The sequence below is a fragment of the Pithys albifrons genome, chromosome 22 (assembly GCF_047495875.1).
Source record: "Pithys albifrons albifrons isolate INPA30051 chromosome 22, PitAlb_v1, whole genome shotgun sequence".
Taxonomy (NCBI): domain Eukaryota; kingdom Metazoa; phylum Chordata; class Aves; order Passeriformes; family Thamnophilidae; genus Pithys; species Pithys albifrons.
Window position 1 is genome coordinate 3,791,910 of NC_092479.1, and position 25,006 is coordinate 3,816,915.

At 51.3% G+C, this 25,006-nt stretch overlaps 1 protein-coding gene across 1 annotated transcript in view; it reads left to right on the forward strand.

Moving 5' to 3' along the window:
* Window positions 1–20,568, forward strand: part of IFFO2 (intermediate filament family orphan 2) — a 43,080-nt gene extending 22,512 nt beyond the window's left edge. The window contains exons 2-9 of the mRNA XM_071576009.1: window positions 4,202–4,262; window positions 5,066–5,161; window positions 7,565–7,705; window positions 9,303–9,445; window positions 12,450–12,570; window positions 15,195–15,284; window positions 15,908–16,038; window positions 18,229–20,568. Of these exons, the coding sequence (XP_071432110.1) occupies window positions 4,202–4,262; window positions 5,066–5,161; window positions 7,565–7,705; window positions 9,303–9,445; window positions 12,450–12,570; window positions 15,195–15,284; window positions 15,908–16,038; window positions 18,229–18,334 (889 nt within the window). The 3' untranslated portion in view covers window positions 18,335–20,568. The remainder of the gene's footprint in view (window positions 1–4,201; window positions 4,263–5,065; window positions 5,162–7,564; window positions 7,706–9,302; window positions 9,446–12,449; window positions 12,571–15,194; window positions 15,285–15,907; window positions 16,039–18,228) is intronic.
* The last annotated feature ends 4,438 nt before the right edge of the window (window positions 20,569–25,006 follow it).

Genomic DNA, 25,006 nt, shown 5'->3' on the forward strand with positions numbered 1-25,006 from the left:
GGAAGAGCCTTTCCTGAGATACAACATGACCCTCCCCTGGCACAGCTTGAGATCCCAGAACATGCTGAGTTGGAAGAATCCAGAAAGGTCATCCAGTCCAACAATCCCACCCTGTCCCTGAGCATCACCCAAACCCTCCTGGAGCTCTGGCAGCCTTGGGGCTGTGCCCACTGCCCTGGGGAGCCTGGGCAGTGCCCACCACCCTCTGGGGGAAGAGCCTTTCCTGAGATCCAACCTGACCCTGCCCTGGCACAGCCCCAGCCCTTCCTGGGACCTGTCACAGGGAGCAGAGCTCAGTGCTTGGTCCTGCTTCTTCTCCTGGGGTTGGCCAGCCCTGGAGAGGGAATTAATTCAGCTGCTGCAGAGGAATTAATTGAGGTGGTGCTTCCCTCTCTCTGGGCATGAAGGGACCACCAGGAGCTGTTGGTGGCTTTCCATGGACATTTGGGGCTGTGCCACCTGTTTGCCAAGGAGCCAAAGGGCATCACAGACTTGGGGGAGACTCTTCTGCTTGTAGCTGGTGACTGAGAGGGAAAAGTGCTGATTAACAGGAATCATAGAATGGATTGGGTTGGAAAAGACCTCCGAGATCAGCAAGTCCAGCCCTTGATCCAACCCCACTGTGGGGTTGGATCAAGACGTGGTGGATTCTCCCTCAGTGCCACATTCACAGAATCACAGAATGGATTGGGTTGGAAAAGCCCTCTGAGATCATCAAGTCCAACCCTTGGGCCAACTCCAGTCCCTTTACCAGATCATGGCACTCAGTGCCACGGCCAAGCTCAGCTGAAAAACCTCCAGGGATGGGGAATCCACCCCCTCTCTGGGCAGCCCATTCCAATCCCTGAGCACTCTCTCTGCAAAGAATTTCTTCCTGATATCCAACCTAAACATCCCCTGGCAGAGCTTGAGCTGTGCCCTCTTGTTCTCCTGCTGGTTGCCTGAGAGAAGAGACCAACCCCCACCTGGGCAGAACTTCCCTTCAGGCAGTTCCAGACAGTGCTGAGGTCACCTCTGAGCCTCCTCTTCTCCAAGCTGAACAGCCCCAGCTCCCTCAGCCTCTCCCCACAGCACTTGTGCTCCAGTCCCTTCTCCAGCCTCGCTGCTCTTCTCACTTGGGTTGGAAAAACCCTCTGAGATCATCAAGTCCAACCCTTGGTCCAATTCCAGTCCCTTTACCAGATCATGGCACTCAGTGCCACGGCCAAGCTCAGCTGAAAAACCTCCAGGGATGGGGAATCCACCCCCTCTCTGGGCAGCCCATTCCAATCCCTGAGCACTCTCTCTGTAAGGAATTATTTTCTGATTGTGAATAATAAAGGCAGCAGAGCCATAATGAGCATCCTCTCCATGGAATGTGGACTCCTCACCTCTGGATTTTTGGGCTGGGCAGCAGCAAAGCTGCCAAGGCCCTTTAAAAGCTCCAGCAAGTGCAGCTGATCCCATGGCTGAACAATCTCCTATTCTCTCACTTCCTTGGGAGCTGCAGTGGGGAGTTAATTCCCTGCTCCCTGTCCATCCCCTGTCCCTGCCCAGGCTCCTTCCTCTCCTCCCTCCAAAGAATCTCCCGAGGTTTAAGGTAGGATTGGCATTTTGAGCTGTTAAATGAGATTAATCAGCTTGGTGGTGGGAAGGAGAAATCCACTCTGGGGTTAAGAATTTGATACTCATGTTACAGGATCCAGGGAAAATTTCCTTCTCTTAGGCAGGAACTTTTTGGTTTAAAATGATCTGATTGTTTCATTGTTCCTATAAATAAGGGAAATGCAGGAATTGTTGTGTAGAAGGTGCCATCCTTGGCCTCTTCTCCTGAATCCACAGTCTGGGGGCTGATGAGGGCAATGAGGGCTGGAAATCACTGCCCAGTGCACTTTGTCTGGCACAGAGCACTGGAACTCCTGGAATTTCTGCAGGATGAGGAAGGTTTGGCTGAGCAGACTTGGAGCTGTGAGGTCTTGGCAGCTGCCTGGAGAGGGAGGGAGGGAATGCTGATCCTCTTCCCTGCCTTTGGCATAGTCAGGGAAAATAAACAGATGATGTCACCCAAAACTCCATCTCTCTGCAGGATGGTCAGGGAGACGGTGCAGAAACCCAGGAGAACCTGCAGGTCCAGCAGGATATCCTGGATGGTCCAGCAGGAGAACCTGGGTGGTCTAGGAGGAGAACCTGGGTGGTCCAGCAGGATATCCTGGATGCAGCAATCCAGCAGGAGACCCTGGATGGTCCAGCAGAATCTCCTGGATGCAGCAATCCAGCAGGATCTCTTGGCTGATCCAGCAGGAGGCTCTGGATGATCCAGCAGGAGAACCTGGATGCAGCAATCCAGCAGGATACCCCAGCTAATCCAGCAGAATCTCCTGGCTGATCCCAGCAGGATCTCCTGGCTGATCCATCACGATACCCTGGATGATCCAGCAGGATCTCCTGGCTGATCCCAGCAGGATCTCCTGGCTGATCCAGCAGAATCTCCTGGCTGATCCAACAGGAGGCCCTGGATGATCCATCAGGATCTCCTGGCTGATCCAGCGGGATCTCCTGGCTAATCCAGCAGGATACCCTGGGTGATCCATCAGAATCTCCTGGCTGATCCATCAGGATCTCCTGGCTGATCCAGCAGGATCTCCTGGCTGATCAAACAGGATCTCCTGGCTGATCCATCAGAATCTCCTGGCTGATCCAGCAGGATCTCCTGGCTGATCCAACAGGATCTCCTGGCTGATCCATCAGAATCTCCTGGATGATCCAGCAGGATACCCTGGCTGATCCATCAAAATCTCCTGGCTGATCCAGCAGAATTTCCTGGCTGATCCCAGCAGGATCTCCTGGCTGATCCATCAGAATCTCCTGGCTGATCCCAGCAGGATCTCCTGGCTGATCCATCAGAATCTCCTGGCTGATCCAGCAGGATCTCCTGGCTGATCCAGCAGGATCTCCTGGCTGCAGCTCAGCCCTGGGCAAGCAGCACATCCATATCCATTTTTCCTGCCTCCCACCCATCCTGGCAGCAGGAGCAGGGCCAGGGATGCTCCTGTAACAGGAGGAGCCCTCCCAATTTACAGATTGCCAATTTAAATGGCAGCTTTAATTAATTTCACCTTCTTGCCTCCGCTATTACAACCTGGAAAGCAAAGCTCCTCTTTTAATGGGAATATCCCTGGAATTAGCAGTGAAAACACCAACAGGGTGTGGAAATCCCAGCCCAAACATTTGATGACAAATGCAAATTTCAGCCTAAATATTTTCCTCTGCTTGGCAGCGAATCGGTGCTGGTGGAAAGAGGCACAACAACATTCCCTGCAGAAATCCTGGACTTCCAGAATGCTTTGCTTTGATGGAATTCTCACTGTCTGCCTTTTTTTAGTTAAACTCTAAATAAAGTGTTGAACAGAAATGACTCTGGGGAGCATCTTCAGAGGGTTGTTATTAACCATGTGCTGTCCCAAGGTTCTTTTCCAGGGGTGTAATTCCTGTTGTTACAACAGGCCAGGCCAGGCTGGGGTGGCACAGCTGCCCATGCCAAAAGAGGGGCAAACATTTGGCTGTGTCTGTGCCCCCCAAACTCAACCACACCTTTGTGTAGGAATGTGCATTGTCTCGTTTTCAAGACTCTCATCTTTGGAATTTGTATTGTCAGATTCTGGGCTTTGCTCTATAAAAGTTTCAGTGCTTAAAAAGAGGAAATTTTTCAGTTTTTTAGCATTTAATCCAATTATTTTAGGATCTCAGAATGACTTGGGTTGGAAGAGACCTTAAAGTCATCCCATTCCATGGGCAGGGGCACCTTCCACTGGCCCAGGTTGCTCAAAGATGGTGCAGAAATCCCTCCCTGGCACAGGTTGGGCAGAGCAGCTTGGGCTGCCCCTGGATCCCTGGCAGTGCCCAAGGACAGCTTGGAGCAACCTGGGACAGTGGCAGGTGGAACAAGATGGACTTTAATGTCCCTTCCAACCCCCAAACCATTCCATGATTCTGTTGTGGGGCAGAGCAGGAGGAATTCTGATCCCAGGGGAAGTGGGATCAGCGTTTCTTCTCTCCCAGACTCAGCGTTCCCTGTCTGAGGGTGAACAAGGAGGGGGGACCATCTGCTCTGCATTTCAGAGAATTGGCATCATCCCACAGCAAGCAAAAAACTTGTGATTTTGAGGGGGAAAAAATACTTTTCTCTATAATGAACACTTTGCCTGCAAATCTTGTCTTTCAGGTGGGAGGAGGAGCTGACAAGGAGGATGAGCTTGGAGTCCATGGTGGAGACCCTGAGAGAGGTGAGGGTTGGACAGGCTGTCCTGGGAGGGTTTCCTGCACCTTTTATCATGCTGTTCATTAATTAAATTTGTGTTTTCGTGAAGAATTAAGACTTCTGGCCAGGGTGTGCTGCTGTAGAGGACAGTGAGGAGCTGACCTGGGGCAGGAAGGTGGGGACAGAGTGGAGGGAGAGGCTGAGGAAGTGCCTGCTCAGGTTGAGTTCCCACCTCAAGTCTTTGTTGCAGCTTTATTCCCTTTTCCTGGTCTCCAACCACTTCTTACTTTCCTAAATTACTACCTGCTTCTTTTAAAAATGCCTGGCTATAATTACATGTAGCACAGGCTGTTTCTTCCATGGCTCATCCCCCTCTTTCTGAGTCCTGATTATAGTGCTGGGCCTCTAAAGGAGAATGGGGGTTGGTCTCTCCCCACTCCTGGCTCTCAGAGCTCAGGGAAACATCCCAAACGTTGTGAGCCATGTCAGAAATAACTCCCAGCCTCCAAACTCCCCATGGGGACCTGGGATGCCACCACTTGTGTCATAGAATCCCAGACTATTCTGGGTTGGAAGAACCCACAGGGATCATCGAGTCCAACCCTTAATGGCCCACAGAGGGGATTGAACCCTTGACCTTGGTGTTATTACAACCAAATTTTAACCAGCTGAGCTGATCTCAGGGTCAGTACTGGTATTGAGTTTGGGTTATTGCAGCTGGGCCCTCAAATCTCAGTTTCTGTGAGGAGTTTTCAGGGGGGCTGAGTCTTTCCCAGTGCTGTGTTTTGGCCACAGTGAGTTGATTTGGGCTCTGACCTTTCCTTGCAGGAGGCACAGGAAGCAGAGGCTCTCCAGGAGGAGCTGAATGAGAAGATTGAGAGACTGAAGGCAGAGCTGGTGGTGTTTAAGGGTCTGATGAGTGATGTAAGTACCGAGTGGCCCCTCCCAGAGCCCCTGGGAGTGTGTGTGTCATGCCAATGGCTTCATTCATGAGAAGGTGATTAGTGCTGCTGTGTAATTAGTGTGATGCTGCCTCTGGTGTGATGCCTCAGACACATCTCCTGCCCTGCTGCCTGTCTGGTCTGTGCAGAGATGCATTAACTTGCTGCTTAGCCCAGAGCTCAGACTCTTCCCTCCCTTCCCTTCCCTTCTCCAGTGCCAACATTCCAGGCTGCAGCTCTGGGAAAAGCCTTGGAGAACTCCCAGCTCAGGGGAAAGGGTCACTGTGCAGCACCCCGGGGGTTTGGGGCTGAGTCATCCAAAGAATCACATTCCTGAGGGGACACACTGTGAGGAGTCATGGAATGGCTTGGAAGGGACCTCAAAGCCCATCCCTTTCCACCCCTGCCATGGCCAGGACACCTTCCACTATCCCAGAGTGCTCCAAGCCTTCTCCTTGGACACTCCAGGGATGGGGAATCCAAACCCTCACCCTCCTAGGGGTTGTTTCCCAGTGAAAACTCCAAGGAGATGAATCCAACATCCCTGGGGCAGGGATTGGTTTTGTTTCCAGTGCTGCTTCCACCCAAGGGTTAAAGAAAACCCACTTTGTTTTCCAAGGGATTTCCTCCTGTCTCCTTAGATATTGAGTTCCCTTCAAAGCCAGAGCATCTCTCAGGCTGGGAGTGGATGTTTTTCTGACATGCAGACATGGTGAGAGCAGGTTCTCCTGCAGATATCTGGAGAGATAAGAACCTCAAGGTGCCTTTCTCTGGAAGACTGAAAAGGTGCTGATGCCACTGGTCTAACAAATCAATCCAATGGTGTTATTTATTCTGTAATTTTGCATCCAGCTGCCTTCTCCTGCCTTCCCAGAAACCTGCAGAACCTGCTCCTGGTGTCAGAGCCATTCTCCCAGGGCCACTGGATGTGTTCATGTGAAATCCAGCAATTAGCTGTGGTGTTTAATCAAGGCTGGCTCTGCTTGGCTGGAGGGTGTGAAAGGGAGGAACTGGTTGGGGCTCCAGCCCTGGGAGGACTTTTTTTTTTCACCCAGGAACAAACATTGCTCTGTGTGCACAGAAAGGGGGGTGGGGGGGGAGGCAAAACATCCTCCTCAGCTCGAGGGAAAGTGTCCTTTGGGCTCTGCAAGCTCTTCAGGGAGCCAAAAAGGCCAAGGGAAGCACTGAGAGTGTTTGTTTTGGAGCTCCCTGGGTAAATATTGAGAGCAGAGAATTGCAAAATGTGGCTCTTGGGGTTATAAAGCACCAGTGGAGAAGGTTGTGTTGAGTGTGTCAGTGTGGAGAGATTTCTTTGCCTCAGTGTGGTCTGGAAAGCAAAGCTCTCTGATTCCAGAGGTGCTTTTGGCAGGAGCTGGAGAAGATTGACTTTTAATTTAATTAAAAATGGAGGGAAAAACCAAACCAAGCCAACAAAGCCCCCAAAGGTTTCCTCTTTTATAGGGAGGGGATTTGGTATTTAAGGATGTTCTGCAAAGAGTTTTTCTGCTTTTCTGGTCCAGGTGGGAGCATTGCCTGGCCCTTGAAGTGGGACTTTCTAACAGAGTCTCAACTAGGCTGGAAAATAGACTTTTTGGGGGGTTTTACTGAACATTTCTTCCTCAGGAGCAGATGTCCTGAGGGGGAGGATCTCTCCCAAATTGTGTTTCCAACTCCCCAGACTGAAACAGGGCCATGTTTCTGCTGCAGAACTTTTGCAGGTTGATGCCAGTGAGGAGTGTTTTTGTGTCACAGGCTCTCCTGGATCTGCTCAGATCCATCTTGATCTGATGATTCCGTGGGATGTGGGAAGTTGTCTCAGCCTGGATCTGGTTTAAAAGCAACTTGTCAGTGCAGCACATTGGTCTGTTTGGAGAGGGGAAGCTTTGCCTCCTCCCCAGGCTTTGGGTCTCACTCTCCTCTGCACAGGGAGTTTCTCCATTTCTAAGGTGTTATTTATACAACCACAGGATGGTTTGGGATGGAAGGGACTTTAAAACTCATCCAGTCCCACCTTCCACCAGCCCAGGTTGCTCCAAGCCCCATCCAACCTTGAACCCTTCCAGGGATGGGGCAACCACATCTTCTCTGGGCAACCTGTCCCATTGTTCCAACCTGTTGTTGACCCATAGAAGTTCCCTGTTGCCTCATTTAGCAGGTTTTTTTGGGGTGGGTGTAGGTGGCAAATCCCTCAGAGGGATTAGAACCAGGCAGGAATGTTAATTCTCAGTTTTTCAAGCCCAGGAGGTTGTCCATGCTCCTGGACAACAAGGTGTGGAGCTGTTTTACGAGTGGTATGGCCTGGGGTTCCAGAGATACTGAGGGGTATCTCTTCTTTCCTGAACTGTCTAATAACAGAGGATAATAATCCCTGCTGTCCTTCCTGCAGCCCATGACAGACCTGGACACAAAGATCCAAGAAAAGGCCATGAAGGTGGACATGGACATCTGCCGCCGCATCGATATCACGGCCAAGCTGTGCGATGTCGCGCAGCAGCGCAACTCGGAAGACGTTTCCAAGATATTCCAGGTGATTAGGCCATGAATTTTCCCCAGGGTAGGGCCAAGAGGGAGCCAATGGTGAGGAGGAGCCACTTGGCTTTTCTTGACTTTGCTCTCTGGGCCTGGTAGGGCAGCTCTGCTGGAGCACCAAGTGGAGGAGTTTAAAACCAGGAGTCTCAGGATGACCTTCAGGACGTGCTGTTGGTCTGCAGTGAGTGCAGGGTACTTCCAGGGTCTAGGCTTGTCTAAATGACTTCCTCCCATTTGTTCCCTTCACTAGTGAGAGGTTGGAAGCTTTGTAGAACTGTCATCTGAATGGTCTTATTTCTGGCTCGAGCTCCATGGCCAGAAATAATCTCTCTGTGCTGGTGAGCTCTGGCTCTTCTGGGAGGCACAAGCTCCAGTTGCTTTCCTGGAGCTGCTGGGGCTCTTTGGTGCTGGAAGGAAAGGAATTTAATTTGCTCCAAAAGCTGTGGCAGCTCTGCCTGGAGCAAACCTGTCACTCCCAGGGCAGTTGGTTTCCTGTCCCAGCTGTGACTAACCCACCTTCCTTCTGCTTCCATCTGAGTGTGTCTGGTTCAGTCTTTCAATAAACCTGATGCTTTTCTCTGTGTGGTGGTGCCACAACGTGCTAAATGCCCCCCAAAACCACTGGAAAAGATCCTTGTGGTCTCAACTGGTGAAGTTGCCCTACATGATGTGGGGGTTTTTTTCCCCTTATGAACCTCAAAAGACTCAGATTTCCTTATAGGAGACAAGTGTTTTTGTGGCATGTTGAGCCACTGCCTTGTGCTGGTGGTTCCTTCTTGTCTCTGGGTGGGATTGCTGAGTCTTTGTGCCCCAAGGTGCCTTCAGAGCACACTCTGAAGTGCAGGAGTGCAGAGGTTAAAAAGATCAGGAGGGCACTGCCCTGGAGGACAAGGCAGTGAGGGATGGTTTGTGTGCCAGTCAGGGGGAAAGCTGCAGTAGGTTGGGAGTGGACTGTGTGTTTGTGACTCTGTGAATGTGCCCCAGCCCTCTGTGCCCCTTGCAGGGGCATCTCTTGGGCTCTCTGAGCCTCATTCCCTTGGGGCTGTGTAGGCATTTCCAACCAACCCTTCTTCTGGCAGCCTGAGGATTCTCAGCCTGCTCCTACTGATGGGGTGGGCATGACCCTGACCTTGAGGCTCTCCAGGAAGGTTTCCTGCTCTCCAGAAAGGTTTTCTGCTCTCCAGGAAGGTTTCCTGCCCGTTCCTTCGTGGTGGTGGAAGGCTGGAGGCACCAACAGCCCGTGGTGGTGGCAGGAAGGGAGAGTTCTGTCCCTGCTCTCTGCCTGGGCACTGCTGCCAGCTTGTGCTTGTTCCTGTCTCACTGCCACCTCTGCATGCCCTCTGGCAGATCCCAGATGAGCAGATGACCCTGTGTGGAGCCCTGGCAGCCCCAGCTCGCTTTGCTCTGCTCTGACCTGCTTCCCTGTGCTCCGTGTCCCCCCCTCACCTCACACCCACCTCCCGCCCGAGCGCTCCGTCCCCGAACTGCCCGGGAACTGATGGACAGTTGTACCCACCCGATCCCAATGCCCTTTACTTTCCCACCACCCTCCCCAGCTGACCCCTGGGCTCACTGCTGTGCTCTCTCCATCTCAGGTGGCTTCCAAGAAGAAGGAGCGCAAGCTGCCGTCGGACGACGACCTGTCGGAGCAGGATGGGGACAATGGCAGGTTCTCCGACGACGAGGTCAGCTGCTCCCTCAACATCACGGATGAGATGAAGAGAATGTTCAACCAGCTGTGAGTACCCCCAGGGAAAACTCCTTCTGGAGAGCAGGTTGAGCTCCAGAACAGCTGAGCTGCCACCATGGCACAGGCCTGGGGCTTTTCACAGAATCCCAGACTATTCTGGGTTGGAAGGACCCACATGGATCATTGAGTCCAACTCTTCAGTCAATGGCCCACACAGGGGATTGAACCCATGACCTTGGCATTGTTACAACCAGTTTTTTGTGGAAGTTGGAATAAAATCAACTGGTTTTTGTTGCTGCCTTAAGTAGGAGGAGCTCCAGAGAATAGAAAATATTCAAACAAGTGGTTTTGCTACTAAATGTTGTTAGAACAGCAGCAACAAAAAAGGGTTAAAACCCAGGAGTGTGTTCTGTGTGTTTGGCTGAATGTTGGATTTCTAAAAGGTTGGGTGAGAAACTTGCTGCTGTTTGGCTGGAGGGAATTGGAGCTGAAAGCTCAGTTTGAGGCTTCTCTGGTGTTTTGGATGATTTTTTTTGAGCTGTGGGCAGGTGGGAGTGGGGGGATCTTCCTGGGAGATCAACTCTGGCAGTGGACAAACTTCACTTTGGGGTTTTCACCTGGAACTGGAGTTTATTTTGCTTAAAGCTTTACCCCAAAGCAGAGTGTGGGAGAAAGAAAGGACCTTGGTGCTGCCCTGAGCAGCTCAGGAGGGGGGTTGTTGGTGTGCCCTGTGCTCTGCTCTCCCATTCCAGGGAGGATGGATGGAGGTGCCACAGCCTGGGAGGCTCCTGGGGGTCTCTGGTGGCACAGAGAGAAGCCCCAGGAGGCACCTTGGGGCTGATTTCAGAGCATTTGGACGTGGTTCTCTTCTGCCAACATGTGCAGTGAGTGCAGAACTCCCAGTGCTTTCCCACACAAAGCAGGGAGTGGGAAAGTTCCATGTGTGGGAGAGCACCAGGAATGGTCCAAGAAGCACCAGCTCCTCTTCTCTTGGGAGATGTTGCCAAGAGTTCTGTTTGCAGGGGGAGTGTCTCCTCCTTTCTGCCCCAATTCCCTGTGTAGGAGGGAAAAAATGTGGATAATTTCCCTCGTGGAGGCTCATTTTACATGTCTTTGGGCCCCTACTTATAGTCAGTGTAATTAGTAATAGTGTAATTAATACAGATTTTTGGCTTCTCCCCTGCTAAATTCACTGTGCCAGCAGGTGGGGAGTGGATTTTTTTAGAAAAGCAAGAAGCAAAAATGTGGCTACTGGGCTGGTCATGCATTTAGTTTTTAGTTTTGTTGCTATCCCTGTCCTGTGATAACAATTTTTATTGGTGTTTCTCATGGAATTCTTATCTCCTGGTCCTGCATGGCAGGAATCTTGTGGATATATTTAATTTGGGTTATTTTTGGGGGTGTATTTTACTGAGGGGTCTTTGTGAAGTAGAAAATAATAGTTCAGAAAGAGATGAAGAGTTTATATCATTAAGAGAAACCTCTCAGCTTGTAGTTTATCTGTAGTGAACTTAATCTTTAAGTGTCTAGTAGTAAAAAACGTCCCAATGCAGAGGGTTTTGAGTGTCTGAATTCAGCCTGGGAGCTCTTGTGCCCTTTGACCAGGACAGAGCTGGCAAAAACAAACTGATGGGAGAGAGTTGAGTGTGAAAGGCACAATCCAGACTGTCCAAGTTTGCTGGGGGGTTTTAAATGGTTCTTTACAGCCCTGCTGAGCTCAGAGGAGCTGCCTGTCCCTGTCCTGCCAGGCCCTGCAGCTCCTGGGCCAGCAGGGGCTCTGCTGCTGCTGCTGCTGGGATGTTATCTGGGAGAAAGGAAGTGAACTAAAGCCAGAAAAATCCCTCCCAGAGGCTGCTCCTGCTGGGGCCTCCTGAGCCAGGAGGAATCACAGAATCATAGAATGGATTGGGTTGGAAAAGATCTCCTAAGATCATCAAGTCCAACCCTTGGGCCAACTCCAGTCCCTTTACCAGATCATGGCACTCAGTGCCACGGCCAAGCTCAGCTGAAAAACCTGCAGGGATGGGGAATCCACCCCCTCTCTGGGCAGCCCATTCCAATCCCTGAGCACTCTCTCTGCAAAGAATTTCCTCCTCATCTCCAACTTCAATTTCCCCTGGCAGAGCTTGAGCCCATCGTGCCCCCTTGTCCTATTGCTGAGTGCCTGGGAGAAGAGACCAACCCCCAGCTGGCCAGAACTTCCCTTCAGGCAGTTCCAGACAGTGCTGAGGTCACCTCTGAGCCTCCTCTTCTCCAGGCTGAACACCCCCAGCTCCCTCAGCCTCTCCCCACAGCACTTGTGCTCCAGTCCCTTCTCCAGCCTCGTTGCTCTTCTCACTTGGGTTGGAAGAGACCTCTGAGATCATCAAACCCAACCCTTGATCCAACCCCACTGTGATCACCAGCCCAGGGCACTTTTCAAAGTGTGTTTTTACTTCTGAAAACGATTTTTTCCTTTTGAAACCTTTTTTTGCTTTCGACAACGACCTTTTGCTTTTAAAAACAAATTTTTTTCCTTTCTAAAATGACTTTGTACTTTTCAAAGCTTTTTTTTTTTCTTTTACTTTTGACAGTCTTATTTCGCTTTTAAACACGATCCTTTACTTTCCAAAACGATGTTTTGCTTTCCAAAACCTCCTCCTCCTTTCCCAGTTGCCGCAGGGGGAGCTTTGCCCCAACTCCCCCGGACGATCCCGGCGCCTTCTGCTGTTTGGCTCCTGGAAAGCTCCTCGTGCTGTGTCTGGGCAGCTTTTCCCAGGGATGACGAGCCCGGTCGGGAGGATGTTTGTGCTTGTGCAGACAGGGAGGGCTCCAGTGCAGCTCCAGCTGGAGGGCAGAGCCAGGCCTGGGAGCGGCAGCGCCAACAAGGCCCGTCCTTTGTGCTGGGGGTGGCAAAGAGCCCAGGCGGGGGCACTTGGGCCCTGTTTGTAGGAGTTCTGAGGCTTTTCAGCTGCTGCTTTGTGCCCTCCATTCAGCTCTCCCAGCTCATTTTTCTAGACAATTAATGAAGGGGCTGGATGGGTTCATTGATGAGGTTTCTGGTCCCCGACAGCCGCGAGACGTTTGATTTCGACGACGACTGCGACAGTTTGACGTGGGAGGAGAACGAGGAGACTCTGCTGCTCTGGGAGGACTTCACCAACTGCAACCCTTCCATCGACCTCCAGGGAGAGGTGAGGTCGCTCCTGGTGCTCTCTCCAAGTGTTCTCTGCACAAATTGTGCCCCTCAGCCCCCGCAGCCTGTGGGTGTCTCGCTGGTGATCCCTTTGCCACCAAACCTGCTTTGGTTTGAAAATCCTCTTGGTGCTTTCTCTCCTTGGCTGATTTTCAGTCTGTGCAGGGACAGGTGAGACCCCCAGGGGACCCCCTGGGACAGGTGAGACTGCCAGGTGACCCCTAGGGACAGGTGAGACCCCCTGGGACAGGTGAGACCTCCAGGGGACCCCCAGGGACAGGTGAGACCACCAGGTGACCCCTAGGGACAGGTGAGACCCCCTGGGATAGGTGAGACCTCCAGGTGACCCCCAGGGACAGGTGAGACCCCCAGGGGCAGGTGAGACCCCTGGGGACAGGTGAGACCCCCCAGGGGATCCGTAGGGATACGTGAGACCCCCAGGGGACCCCCACGGACAGGTGAGACCCCCAGGGGACCCCTAGGGACAGGTGAGACCCCCAGGGACAGGTGAGACCTCCAGGGGACCTCCAGGGACAGGTGAGACCTCCAGGTGAGACCCCCTGGGACAGGTGAGACCTCCAGGGGACCCCCAGGGACAGGTGAGACCCCCTGGGACAGGTGAGACCTCCACGGGACCCCCAGGGACAGGTGAGACCCCCAGGTGAGACCCCCTGGGACAGGTGAGACCCCCAGGGACAGGTGAGACCCCCAGTTGACCCCCAGGGAGTGGTGAGACCCCCAGGGATAGGTTAAACCGACAGGAGAAACAAACCAAACACAAAAGAGATTATAAGTCAGAGTTACAGTTTAATAACAATATTACAATAAATGCAATGGCACAAAGAGAAATTGGGTTTAACCCCCAAACCGAGCAGTGTAACCCACCCCCTGGGGCACAAACACAGGGGGGTTTGGTGGCCCCTGTGCTGAGCCCCACATGGTTCCCCCGAGGCCAAAGGAAAAGGAAGGGACAAACCTGTTGGTGCAGATGATGGCACAGTCTGGTGGAGAGTGGGGGGCTCCTCCTGGCCAGGGGCTGCTCCTCCTCTGGATCCAATGAGTGGTCCCCAAGTCCCCAAAGCCCAAGATTCCATCCCCTCATGCCCAGGTGGGAGCCCCCAGTGCCTCCCCCAGGGCAGGGAGTTCCACACTGGGGGATCTGACTCTGGCAGTCAGGGGGGAGTTTGGAATCGTTGCTGGCCCCTGAGCAGAGCTGAGCCCTCAGGTGGGTGTGGAGGTGCCAAGGACTCCCTGCAGGGCAGTTCTCCCAGCTCCTCTGCCAGGCTTCTTTCCCAGCCAGCTCCCAGACTGAGGGCTCAGCTGTGCCCTGGGCAGCTGCTGCCAATGGGCCCTTGGGAACAGTTGCTGGGGAATGAATGGAGGGGGGAGAATCCCCAGCTTTGGTCACCCCACACAGGGATCAACTGGTCCCACCTGCTGAACTGGGCCAATGCTCCATCTCCCCTCCATGGATCCCTCGGGGGTCTGTGGGAAGTGCTGGGGCTGCAGGAAGCAGGGGGAGAGGCAGAGGGATAATGAGGAGTGCTGGAATTAGTGCCAGGCTGATTAGCATAGAGCAGCCTAAGCACAGCCAGCCCAGGGCCAGCGCCGAGCCCGAGCCTTCCACGTGCAAACTCTAAAGATTTTAAGAAGCTTAAATCCTTCTAAATGAAAATTATCCAAGGAAAGGGTAGATTTGGCTTGTAGATGGAGATTGAGAATAAAGACTGCTCCTAACATGTGCTTTACATGCCTGAATCTTCCTTCCATGGGCTTTATTCAAGTTCTTACACGCTGCCCTCACCACCTTCTTTTGTGACCTCCCTCCTTAAAGCTCTTCTGAATATAAAAGGATCAGTGCAAGGATTCTTGTAACTCCAGGCTGGGGAGCCTGGTGTGGGTACCAGGAATGAGCCCAATAAATCTGCCACAGATATGGCCAGAGGGTGGAAACACAATTAACACTCATCACTGCAGTTGCATTAAATTAGTGATCATTTTTTAATGGGAAGCAGAGACAGGTGAAAACCTGAAAGAGAGAAAAATGACATTGTGACAGCACCAAATAGCTCTGTGTGCTTTGCAGCACAGGCTGTGCTGTCAGGGCTGATCCAGGAGCAGGAGCTTTGCTTTGGGACACCATTGGTTCCTGGGGATGTGTTTTCCCCTGGCTTTATCCAGGCAGGAATTTCAGTGGGAAGCAGCACATGCAGAGCAAACCTGGGAGGTGTCACTGGAAAATGAGAATTCCACTGCAAAGCTGGAAGTAGCAGAGTGGTCAGTGCAAGGGAAAATTCAGTGTTGTGGCTGGAGAGCAATTACAGCCTGTCCAAGTGTGTGATCAGACTGTGAAAGGCTCAGGGAAATCCAGGGGTTTGGTGCTTTGGAATGCAGCTGGTGGAGGGGTTTAATTGCTGGAGCCTCAATCAAGCTTGATTTTTGTGTGTCATGGCACAAAAAGGTGTTTCTGATATTCCACTTGATATTCCCTCACCTGTCTTAAAATAATCTTTGCACGAATGGGCATAACCTGCATTTCTAGGTGAGGTTGAATAAATCTGCAGCCCTGAGTTCTTTGTTTGTTCCTTGCTGATTCTTTGTGTCCTCCTCACCCCCCTGCAGGAGGAAAACCTGGGAAACTTGATCCACGAAACAGAGTCTTTCTTTAAAACGAGAGACAAGGAATACCAAGAAACAATAGGACAGATAGAGGTAAGGAAGGGGCTCAGGACAGCAGGAATTGTTCCTAATGGAAGCAAAGATGCCCAGTGTTGTGGTGTGGTGTATCCCAGAGGGAAAGAGGAATGTCTGTATGTCTGAGAATGCAAAGGCATTTCCCTCTGATGTCCCCTGGGGACTTTCTTTATGCCATTATTGCTCTGTGCTTTAGCACTGAGCATAAATCTGAGGCTGGTGGGGAGAGAAACTGCAGAACAAAGGGAATAAAACACACTGTTATTCTTTCCCCCCTCTTTGTCTTGTATATCCCCCCTCAACCTGGGAAATACTTCACAGGTTGCCTGACACAACAGCTGTAGCTTGTCCAGATCCTTGCCCTGCCTAAAATATGTTTTCATGAATTACTGCCTGTTGACAAACAAGATGCCAACAGCAGAAAAAAAAACAAAAACAACCTTCCAGGGCTGTTTAAAACACAATGTAGGGCCCTGGTTGCACTTCCTGAGCCGGTGAACACCTTGGCAATAAGGACCAGTGAGGTTAAAAGTGTGTTATGGGGAGTTGTGGCCTGGCCTGGGGCAGCTGCAGCAGCCCTGGGGATGTGAAGGTGGGAGAAGCTGCAGGTGCCCTTGGGCTGATGATTCCCTTCCTTGCAGCTGGAATTGGCCACAGCCAAGAGTGACATGAACCGGCACCTCCACGAGTACATGGAAATGTGCAGCATGAAGAGGGGCCTGGATGTGCAGATGGAAACGTGTCGGAGGCTCATCAAAGGCTCAGCTGACAGGTGAGGGGCATCACCTGGGGGGCATCATCCCCCTCTGCCTGGGGGACATCATCCCCCTCTGCCTGGGGGACATCATCCCCCCCCTCTGCCTGGGGGCATCATCCCCCCCCTCTGCCTGGGGGGCATCATCCCCCCCCTCTGCCTGGGGACATCATCCCCCTCTGCCTGGGGGGCATCATCCCCCCCCCCTGCCTGGGGGGCATCATCCCCCCCCTCTGCCTGGGGGGCATCTCCCCCTCTCTGCCTGGGGGGCATCATCCCCCCCCTCTGCCTGGGGGCATCATCCCCCCCCTCTGCCTGGGGGGCATCTCTGCCTGGGGGGCATCATCCCCCCCCTCTGCCTGGGGGCATCATCCCCCACCTCTGCCTGGGGGCATCATCCCCCCCCCTCTGCTTGGGGGGCATCATCCCCCTCTGCCTGGGGGACATCATCCCCCCCCTCTGCCTGGGGGGCATCATCCCCCTCTGTCTGGGGGGCATCTCCCCCTCTGCCTGGGGGGCATCATCCCCTGCCTAGGGGGGCATTTTCCCCTCTGCCTGGGGACATCTCCCCCTCTGCTTGGGAGGCATCTCCCCCTCTGCCTGGGAGGCATCTCCCCCTCTGCCTGGGGGGGCATCTCCTCCTCTGCTTGGGGGGCATCCCCCCCTCTGCTTGGGAGGCATCTCCCCCTCTGCCTGGGAGGCATCTCCCCCTCTGCCTGGGGGGGCATCTCCTCCTCTGCTTGGGGGGCATCTCCCCCTCTGCCTGGGGGCATCTCCATCTGCCTGGGGGGCATTTCCCCCTCTGCCTGGGGGCATCTCCCCCCGCCTGGGGGTCTCCAGGGTTTGGTTTCCCTGGTGTTCTCTGCCAGGTTTAAAGGCCACACTATCATTTTGTCTCTGACTTTGTGTGCTGGTTTAAAGGGGAACCTGGAGGAGAAATGAACCCAAACTAAAGAGATTATAAATCAGTTACAAGTTAATAAAAATATTACAATAAATGCAATGACACAAAGAGAAATTGGGTTTAACCCCCAACCCCAGCAGTGTAACCCACCCCCTGGGGCACAAACACAGGGGGGTTTGGTGGCCCCTGTGCTGAGCCCCACGTGGTTCCCCTGAGGCCAAAGGAAAAAGAAGGGACAAACCTGTTGGTGCAGATGATGGCACAGTCTGGTGGAGAGTGGGGGGCTCCTCCTGGCCAGGGGCTGCTCCTCCTCTGCATCCATTGAGTGGTCCCCAAGTCCCCAGACCCCAAGATTCCATCCCCTCAGGCCCTGGTGGGAGCCCCCAGTGCCTCCCCCAGGGCAGGGAGTTCCACACTGGGGGATCTGACTCTGGCAGTCAGGGGGGAGTTTGGAATCGTTGCTGGCCCCTGAGCAGAGCTGAGCCCTCAGGTGGGTGTGGAGGTGCCAAGGAGTCCCTGCAGGGCAGTTCTCCCAGCTCCTCTGCCAGGCTTCTTTCCCAGCCAGCTCCCAGCCTGAGGGCTCAGCTGTGCCCTGGGCAGCTGCTGCCAATGGGCCCTTGGGAACAGTTGCTGGGCAATGAATGGAGGGGGAGAATCCCCAGCTTTGGTCACCCCACACAGGGATAAACTGGTCCCACCTGCTGAACTGGGACACTTTGTCCTTTGGATAATCTTATTTTATTCAGGGATAAGTCTCAGCTTTAACAGGGAGCCTGGAACAGTGTGGAGGGTCCTCCCAGTGTAACAGCTCTGAGGATTCCACACCTGTTGGTAAAAACAGGATGGACTTTTAGTCTTAACATCTTAGATTTAAAACTCTTAAAAGCCCAAATTAAATCTTGGCTGTGGACTTACATGAAGAACTCGGGGTTTAATCTTCTCATGTGTTAAGAACCTTACACTCTGAGGGATTTTTCTTATCTCTTGCTCACCCCCAGTAGAATAAAATGATAAACTTTCAATTTTTAAGACTGTGCCTATTAGGGATGATGAGAGTCTCTGTTAGGAGACTTGCTTTACATTTCTCCAAAAATTACTCTTCATTTATGTTTATATAGGAGATGGGTGGGGTGGCAACTTAATTTTACTACTGATATTTGCTGTAAACCCACAATTTAATGTTAATAATTGTTTTTTTTAAATAGTTTTAGGGAGGTGAAATCGACTCTTCTTTTAAAGGTTCTTTTTTTTTTTTCCTTCTGCTGCTGGTATTGAATTTTTCTTGGCTCTGCCTCTCTGTGCAGGAACTCTCCATCTCCCAGCTCTGTGGCCAGCAGTGACTCAGGAAACACAGATGAAATTCAGGATGATTTGGACAGAGAGACGGATGTGGAGCCCATGGTCAGCTGATACCAAACTCGGAGCGTTCTGGTGAAGGGGAAGGTGGAAGAAGAGAAGATTCAAACCCAACACGCTGATGGGGGAAAGCTGAAAGACTTGCAAGCCCTTGCAGAGGGTTTCAAGGACTCCTTCCCACGTGCATCCCCACCCCACCCAAGGATTGGTGCTGTACATTTCTATTGTTCTACAAACCATTCATGCAGAGTCCTGTAGGAAAACACGGTGTGTTAATTGTGCCTTTGCCCCAAGCTGAGCCACTTTGAGCTCCAGTGGAATATTATTAGCAGGTGTTTTTATAAATACACATTATTTCAAAAACTACAAAGCTGGGAGTGGTGCTGCAAAGGCTCTGGGTACTTCAATAAGCTGCTGGTTTTATTGAGCTGCTGCACTGATTGGCAAAAGGAACTCTGGCAAAAAGAGCAGCAAACCCAAGACAATGATGGTGCAATTACTGATGTCTGGCACAAAAAAAAAAGAATTGAAATAACATTGAGGAAGCTCTCAGGATTAAGCAGTTTTACAGGATGTAAAAGGAGTTTCTTCATTCCACCTTTGGGGGTGAAGGAGCCTTTGAGATGTGGCCAAGCTTTCTGCTGGACTCCAGGAGCTGGAGAAACAGGTCTCAGCTCGGTGGCAAAGCAGGTGGACAAAGGAGGGGCCAGTGGGGGGGACCATCCCTGATAATCTACTATGCAAAAACCAAACAAAAAGCTCGCCTTATTTCTGTGGAATGTTTGCTCCCTGCTGGGCTACAGTTCTCTCTCTTGGGAAAAGGAAAGCTCAACCCACATTTGCACACTTGGCTGTCTGTGGAGCTTCTTTAGGGGTGGAATGTCACATTTCAAAGCCTTTGTTTCCAGTGGTTGGATTAGGAGGGGAATCAGCCCCTTCAGTTCTGTGTTGGTTTGTGTCTTTTTTCAGGGTGGTTTTTTGGGTTTTTGTTTAGTGTTTGCAGGTTTTTCCTTTGCTGACAGGGAGATAACTCCATTTTATGCTGCTTTCATGGTGTTTAGAGTGGGATAGTTGGAGCACCAGGATGACCTGACATAGGTGGAGGCTGGAGATGTGACACTGGGAGAGTTCCAGGCCACTGTTCTTCAGGAAATCTCAACATTGGGAAACACTAATCCTTTTTAGGGCAGAGTAAACAGAATCCCAAACTGCTGCTGCCCTGGAATTAGGGAGGAACAGCCTTGTGTTTTCTCTGGGAAGACCTTGGCTTTGTCCATCTCTCTGTGTTTTGACCCAGGAGAAGCAGCATCAAAAGTCAGATCCCGTGGTGGAAGTGGAGGAAACTCTTGGCATCATCAATCTGTCCATGCTTATAATGGGAATTGTAGCACCTCAGCCAGGTAAAAACAGGGTATAAACCTCAGCCAATAATTCTGTGTTTGTTTTAGGCCAAGATTGAAAGTGTAGTTAATGCTGCCTAAGGTTCACTCTGCACTTAACTAAGACTTGGAGCAAATACCAAATGTGTTTGTTGTTCCCTGCCAGGAAGCTTAAAAGCTACTGTGTAGGAGCAGAGCTGGGACTGGACAGGGAAAATCCCAATCTAAGCACCCTCTCAGTGTTATGGAAAGGTAAAGTGGCCAATCTCTGGAGCTTCCTGAGGGATGTTTCCAGGCCTTTCTGATGTGTCTATCCGGGATCGGTGGAGTTGTATCTGAATCAAACAGCCAGGATAGATCAGTGTTGCTGAATTCCATAAAGAGCAGAAATATCTTGGAAAATGGCACATTCCTGGGCAGAAAGTCCTCTGTGCTGCATGGCCATGGAGAGGGGCAGCACCTCAGAGGGTTTCTGTTGCCCAGGAATGTCATCTCCATGGAGTGTCCCATCGCTCCCAGATCCATCTCCTGCTTGGACATTTTGGTGGTGCTTTTGGGCCACGTGGCTCAAATGGGCTCCCTGAGTTTTCCAGAGTGTGGAGGAGGACTGGGATGATCCATCTGGATCCACAGCAGGGAGGGCACCACCCACAGCTGGTGGTTCCTGTCCATGAAAGTAGATCCAGGGATGTTCTCGTGGTGTCCTCACTCCTGGGAATCCTCAGTGCAGTCGCTCCCAGAGTGGTCAGCAAGTCCTTGGATCCCGTGGGGTGGGTGAGGGGCTTCCCAAAGCCTCTCTCACCCTGCAAATGTAGATAATTGTTCTCTGGAAGAGAAACCTTGATTCCAAAGTGCTCATTCCTGTTATTTCTTAGGTGGCCAAAGTGGTAAATGGTCAATGGCAAAGTGGGAGGGTTGGGGGGGTGGGTGGGGGGGAACAAGGAGGGGATTTTTGGAGGGGGCTGGGACTGCATGTTGGAAATCAGGCATTGGGAGGGTGTCTGAACTTCAGCTGCTGGGGCTGAGGAACCCTCTGCCAAAGCTGGAGATGTCTGGGATGCTTTAGTGGCTGGGGAGGAGGAGGCTTTGCTGTCCTTGCGCAGTGAATCGGCCTCTCTTGGCTTGGGAAATTTGGGAAATTTGGGAATGCTCCTTGGCACTGGAGGAACTCAGCACCTGGAAGGGCTTCACTGCTGGGTTGGGGTGGGATGGTTGTTTTCAGCCTCTCAAACTCAGTGTCCTCACAAGGACAAGGCTGAGTGTTCCCAAAACTGGGAGCTGGGAATGTGGGAATATCCTCAGCAGGAATTCAGGTGGCACCTCCAGTTGTGCCAAGGGGCAGAGTAAGGGGTTGTAGTAGAGGTTTAGGAATCCTGTGATGTGTAGGAGAGTAGATTCCCATGGTTGGTGGTGTCTGTGTCCTGTGTCCATAGGTAATAATCCATTTTTAAGGAGGAAAAGGTGTTTTCATACTTGGGCTTTTGGGGGTTTATTTTCCTTTAGGTTGGATCAGCCCCTTGGGAGCCACTGGGGTTGATCCTGGATGGTTTTCCTGGGAGGTCTTTGGTTGTGTCCAGCTGCTCCTGCTCTGTGTGTGTCACCACTCTGAAAACCAGATCAAAAGCTTGCCAGAAAAACACCCAATTAATTAATTAATTGTGAAAATGCTGGAAATGATTTTGATGACCTCTTTCTTTCTTGTTTTTTTTTCCTTTGTAAAGCTGTAAATACTTTATTTTTGTTTTCTATTCTTAAAGTGGTGTCACATTGACACCTTTTTAGACTTAACAATCAGGAAATCCTCCTCATCCTTTCTCATTTTTTTAAAAGGGGGAGTTCAAGGAAGCAAATTTTTTTTTTTGCTCATTAGCAGTGGAATAATTAGCAGATCCAATTCCTAAAAAATGGGTTTGTACAAAACTGTTTTCAGCAAACAGGTGGCAGTTTGTGGGTGCACGTTGGTCCAAAATGTCCAAAGAATAACGTGGTACAAAAGTTTTAAAGGATAATGTGGGACAAATAATTTGTTTTTTTTTTTCAAAGACTTGGTGATGCTCCTTTTAGTTCACACAATGAAAAAAAAAGCAAAATTCTTTTTAAAAGAAATAATTGGGGGGGAATGTAATGAAACTCATCTAAGCTAAACGTGTAATCTATTTATAAAACCACAAGTGTATATTCTATTTTTATTAGAGGTTTTTAAAGTGCAAACAGAATTCTGTCAGCAAATGCAACTATTCCCTTGTGAAGTCTCTTCTGCTCTGATGGGACAACTCCCAAATTCCCCAAGCATGGGAAAAATGGGAGCTGTGGAGCTCTCACCTGTCTCTTCCTTGGGGAAAAAACAGCATTTTAACTGAATTATTATTCTGAATTTTTGGTGTTTATTCCCTTGCCCTGATTGGGAGGATCCTGCTGGAAAGGGTTTGCCCCCCTAAATCCCAGGACAAAACTCAACCCCAGCCTGGCTGGAAAACAAATGATATTTATCTCTTGCTGTAGAAATTGGGATTAACTCGATGAAACAGAATAAAGGATCTCAGTCGTGGCTCTAAAGCTGCTTCTGAAACCAGAGGAGATTAATTTTGATTTCCACAATCTTTGCTGCCAGCAAAAACACGAGTTGGCTGAGGAAGAGCCACGGTGGGAGCTCCCAGAACTCCTTCCTGGTGTTTCCTTTGGCTCTGGGAAAACAGGGAAGGATGTTTGTCTTGGACAAGTGGGAAGTCTCTTATTTCACCTTTGAGAGTTTTTCCTTTTGGTGTTTTAAGGGATGATTTATCCCAAATTAAGCCATCCTGATGTTTCCATGGTGTTGGAACACCCCAGTGAGGATTTGCCACCTTTTTTTTGCTTCAGGATTTCTGGGATTTTATTCTTTTTGCTCTACTCCAGGACTTGGTTGCAGGGGGGACAGACAGGTTTTAAAACTTTGTCACTCTTTGATTTTAAGCTTTCAGTGGAACTTGAGAGTCACTTTGGAGTTTTAAATGAGAAACAACACATGGAAAACTGGGATTAAAGGGGGGCTGGAAGCACTTCCTGCCAAATTCCTCATAGGAATGGAGTCCCAGAGGGCTGGACGAGCCTTTGGCAGTGGTGAAGGAGCACCTGAGTCTTTCCCTTTGTGTGTTTTTTGTGTGTCCTCAGACCCTTCTGCGCCCGCAGGAGCCTTTCTGAGCTTCTCTTTTGTAGAAGCGCCAAATTGTGTTTAAAAAAAGGGGGATTTTGGTCGTGGAAATCACAATTCCCTCCGAATTTAAGGCATTTCCAACAGCAAAGCACTTGGGGGAACTGGTGCTTGTGGGTCTGGCCAGCTCCATTTGGGGGGTAAAAATGATATTAATGTTTAAAACAAGCCCTGGGGTGGCTTCAACCCCCTGGCAAGAACACCCAAGGGTTGCCCCAAACCCAGAGGGGCAACCCCTGAAATCCTAAATTGCTGTTTCATCAGAGGAGGATTAAATCTTGCTGACTAAACACACTCCTTGTGGCTTCACCAAAAGACACACAATTCAGTCCTTAAAACACCTCACTGTGAGTAAAGTGTCCGTGGCTACTTTCTGCCAAAAATGATTATTTATTATTTCTCGTGGAGGGTATTGACGACTCTTCCCTCGTGCTGTGTCACTTCTTGTCGGTTCCTCTTAGGTCACATAAGAATTCCTTTTCTATCCATGACAACAGACTACTGATCCCATGTGGAAATGCCCCCTGGATTCCGTCCCTTTGTAAATATTGTGCTTTATATTCTGTATATTAGCTCGTTTTAAAGAAAAAAAAAAGACTGGACTGATGATGCTCTTGGTGGGGAAAGGCTGAAGGATGAACCAGCTCCCACCCTCTGGAGTTGGGATGTGGCTGGAAGGCTGTGCTGGGAAAACCAAATGGTCCAAGCCACACTTGGGACCATGAAATGCTTCCAAAATCCCATCCCTGTCGTCAGGAGCCCCCAAACAGCCACAGGGAGAGCTGGGATTGGTCACCCTCCTCTGAGTTCAGCAGATTTGCTCCCCAGTTCCTTTTTTAGTGCCAAAACCGAGCCCAGGAGCCCTTCCAGGTGTGCTGGTGGCTCTCCATGTGCTGCTCCAGGTCTCCATCCCATCTCCATCCCTCCTCCATCCCACCTCTATCCTACCATCCCACCTCCATCCCTCCTCCATCCCACCTCCATCCCACCTCCATCCCACCTCCATCCCACCTCCATCCCATCTCCATCCCTCCTCCATCCCTCCTCCATCCCTCCTCCATCCCTCCATCTCACCTCCATCCCACCTCCATCCCACCTCCATCCCACCTCCATCCCACCTCCATCCCACCTCCATCCCTCCTCCATCCCACCTCCATCCCACCTCCATCCCTCCTCCATCCCTCCTCCATCCCTCCGTCCCACCATCCCACCTCCATTCCATCTCCATCCCACCTCTATCCTACCATCCCATCTCCATCTCTCCTCCATCCCTCCATCCCACCTCCATTCCATCTCCATCCCACCTCTATCCCACCATCCCATCTCTATCTCACCATCCCACCTCCATTCCTCTTCCATCCCACCTCCACCCCTCCATCCCTCCTCCATTTCTCCTCCATCCCACCATCCCACCTCCATCTCTCCTCCATCCCACCTCCATTCCTCCATCCCACTTCCATCCCTCCGTCCTGTCTCCATCTCTCTATCCCACCTCCATCCCTTCTCCATCCCACCTCCAGCCCTCCATCCTGTCTCCATCTCTCCATCCCATCTCCATCTCTCCACCCCACTTCCATCCCTCCATCCTGTCTCCATCCAACCCACCTCCACCCTCCATCCCTCCTCCATCCCACCTCCATCCTGTCTCCATCTCTTCACCCCACTTCCATCCCTCCATCCCATCTCCATCCATCCCCCTTCCATCCCTCCATCCCATCTCCATCTCTCCCCCATCTCCCTTCAATCCCTCCATCCCTCCATCCCTCCTGGTTCATCCTTCAGTGCCAGACCCCCCGTGGGCTCCTCTGTGTGAGGGGGGTGGGAGCTTGTCCCTAAAACGGGTCTCTGGTGACGAGGAAAACAGAAAAAAACTATAAAATAAATACCAAACTCCTGGTTAATGGCTCTGTGTGTTAATTAATTCTTGGGGTGGGAAATGTCTGTGCACCAAAGGGTTGGAGTCTGGGGAGAAAGGGAATGTCCTTGATCCCGAAAAACCGCCCCAGCCCAGGTGATTTGGGGTCTCAAAATAGCCCCAAATCCCCTCAAAATGAGGCTCTTTCTACTGAAAACACGCCCCTCCTTGGAAATAAAAACTCCCTCTGCACACCTCAGCCTCCTCCTGGCCCCGTGCCCAACCCAGGCGCCCATTGGGGT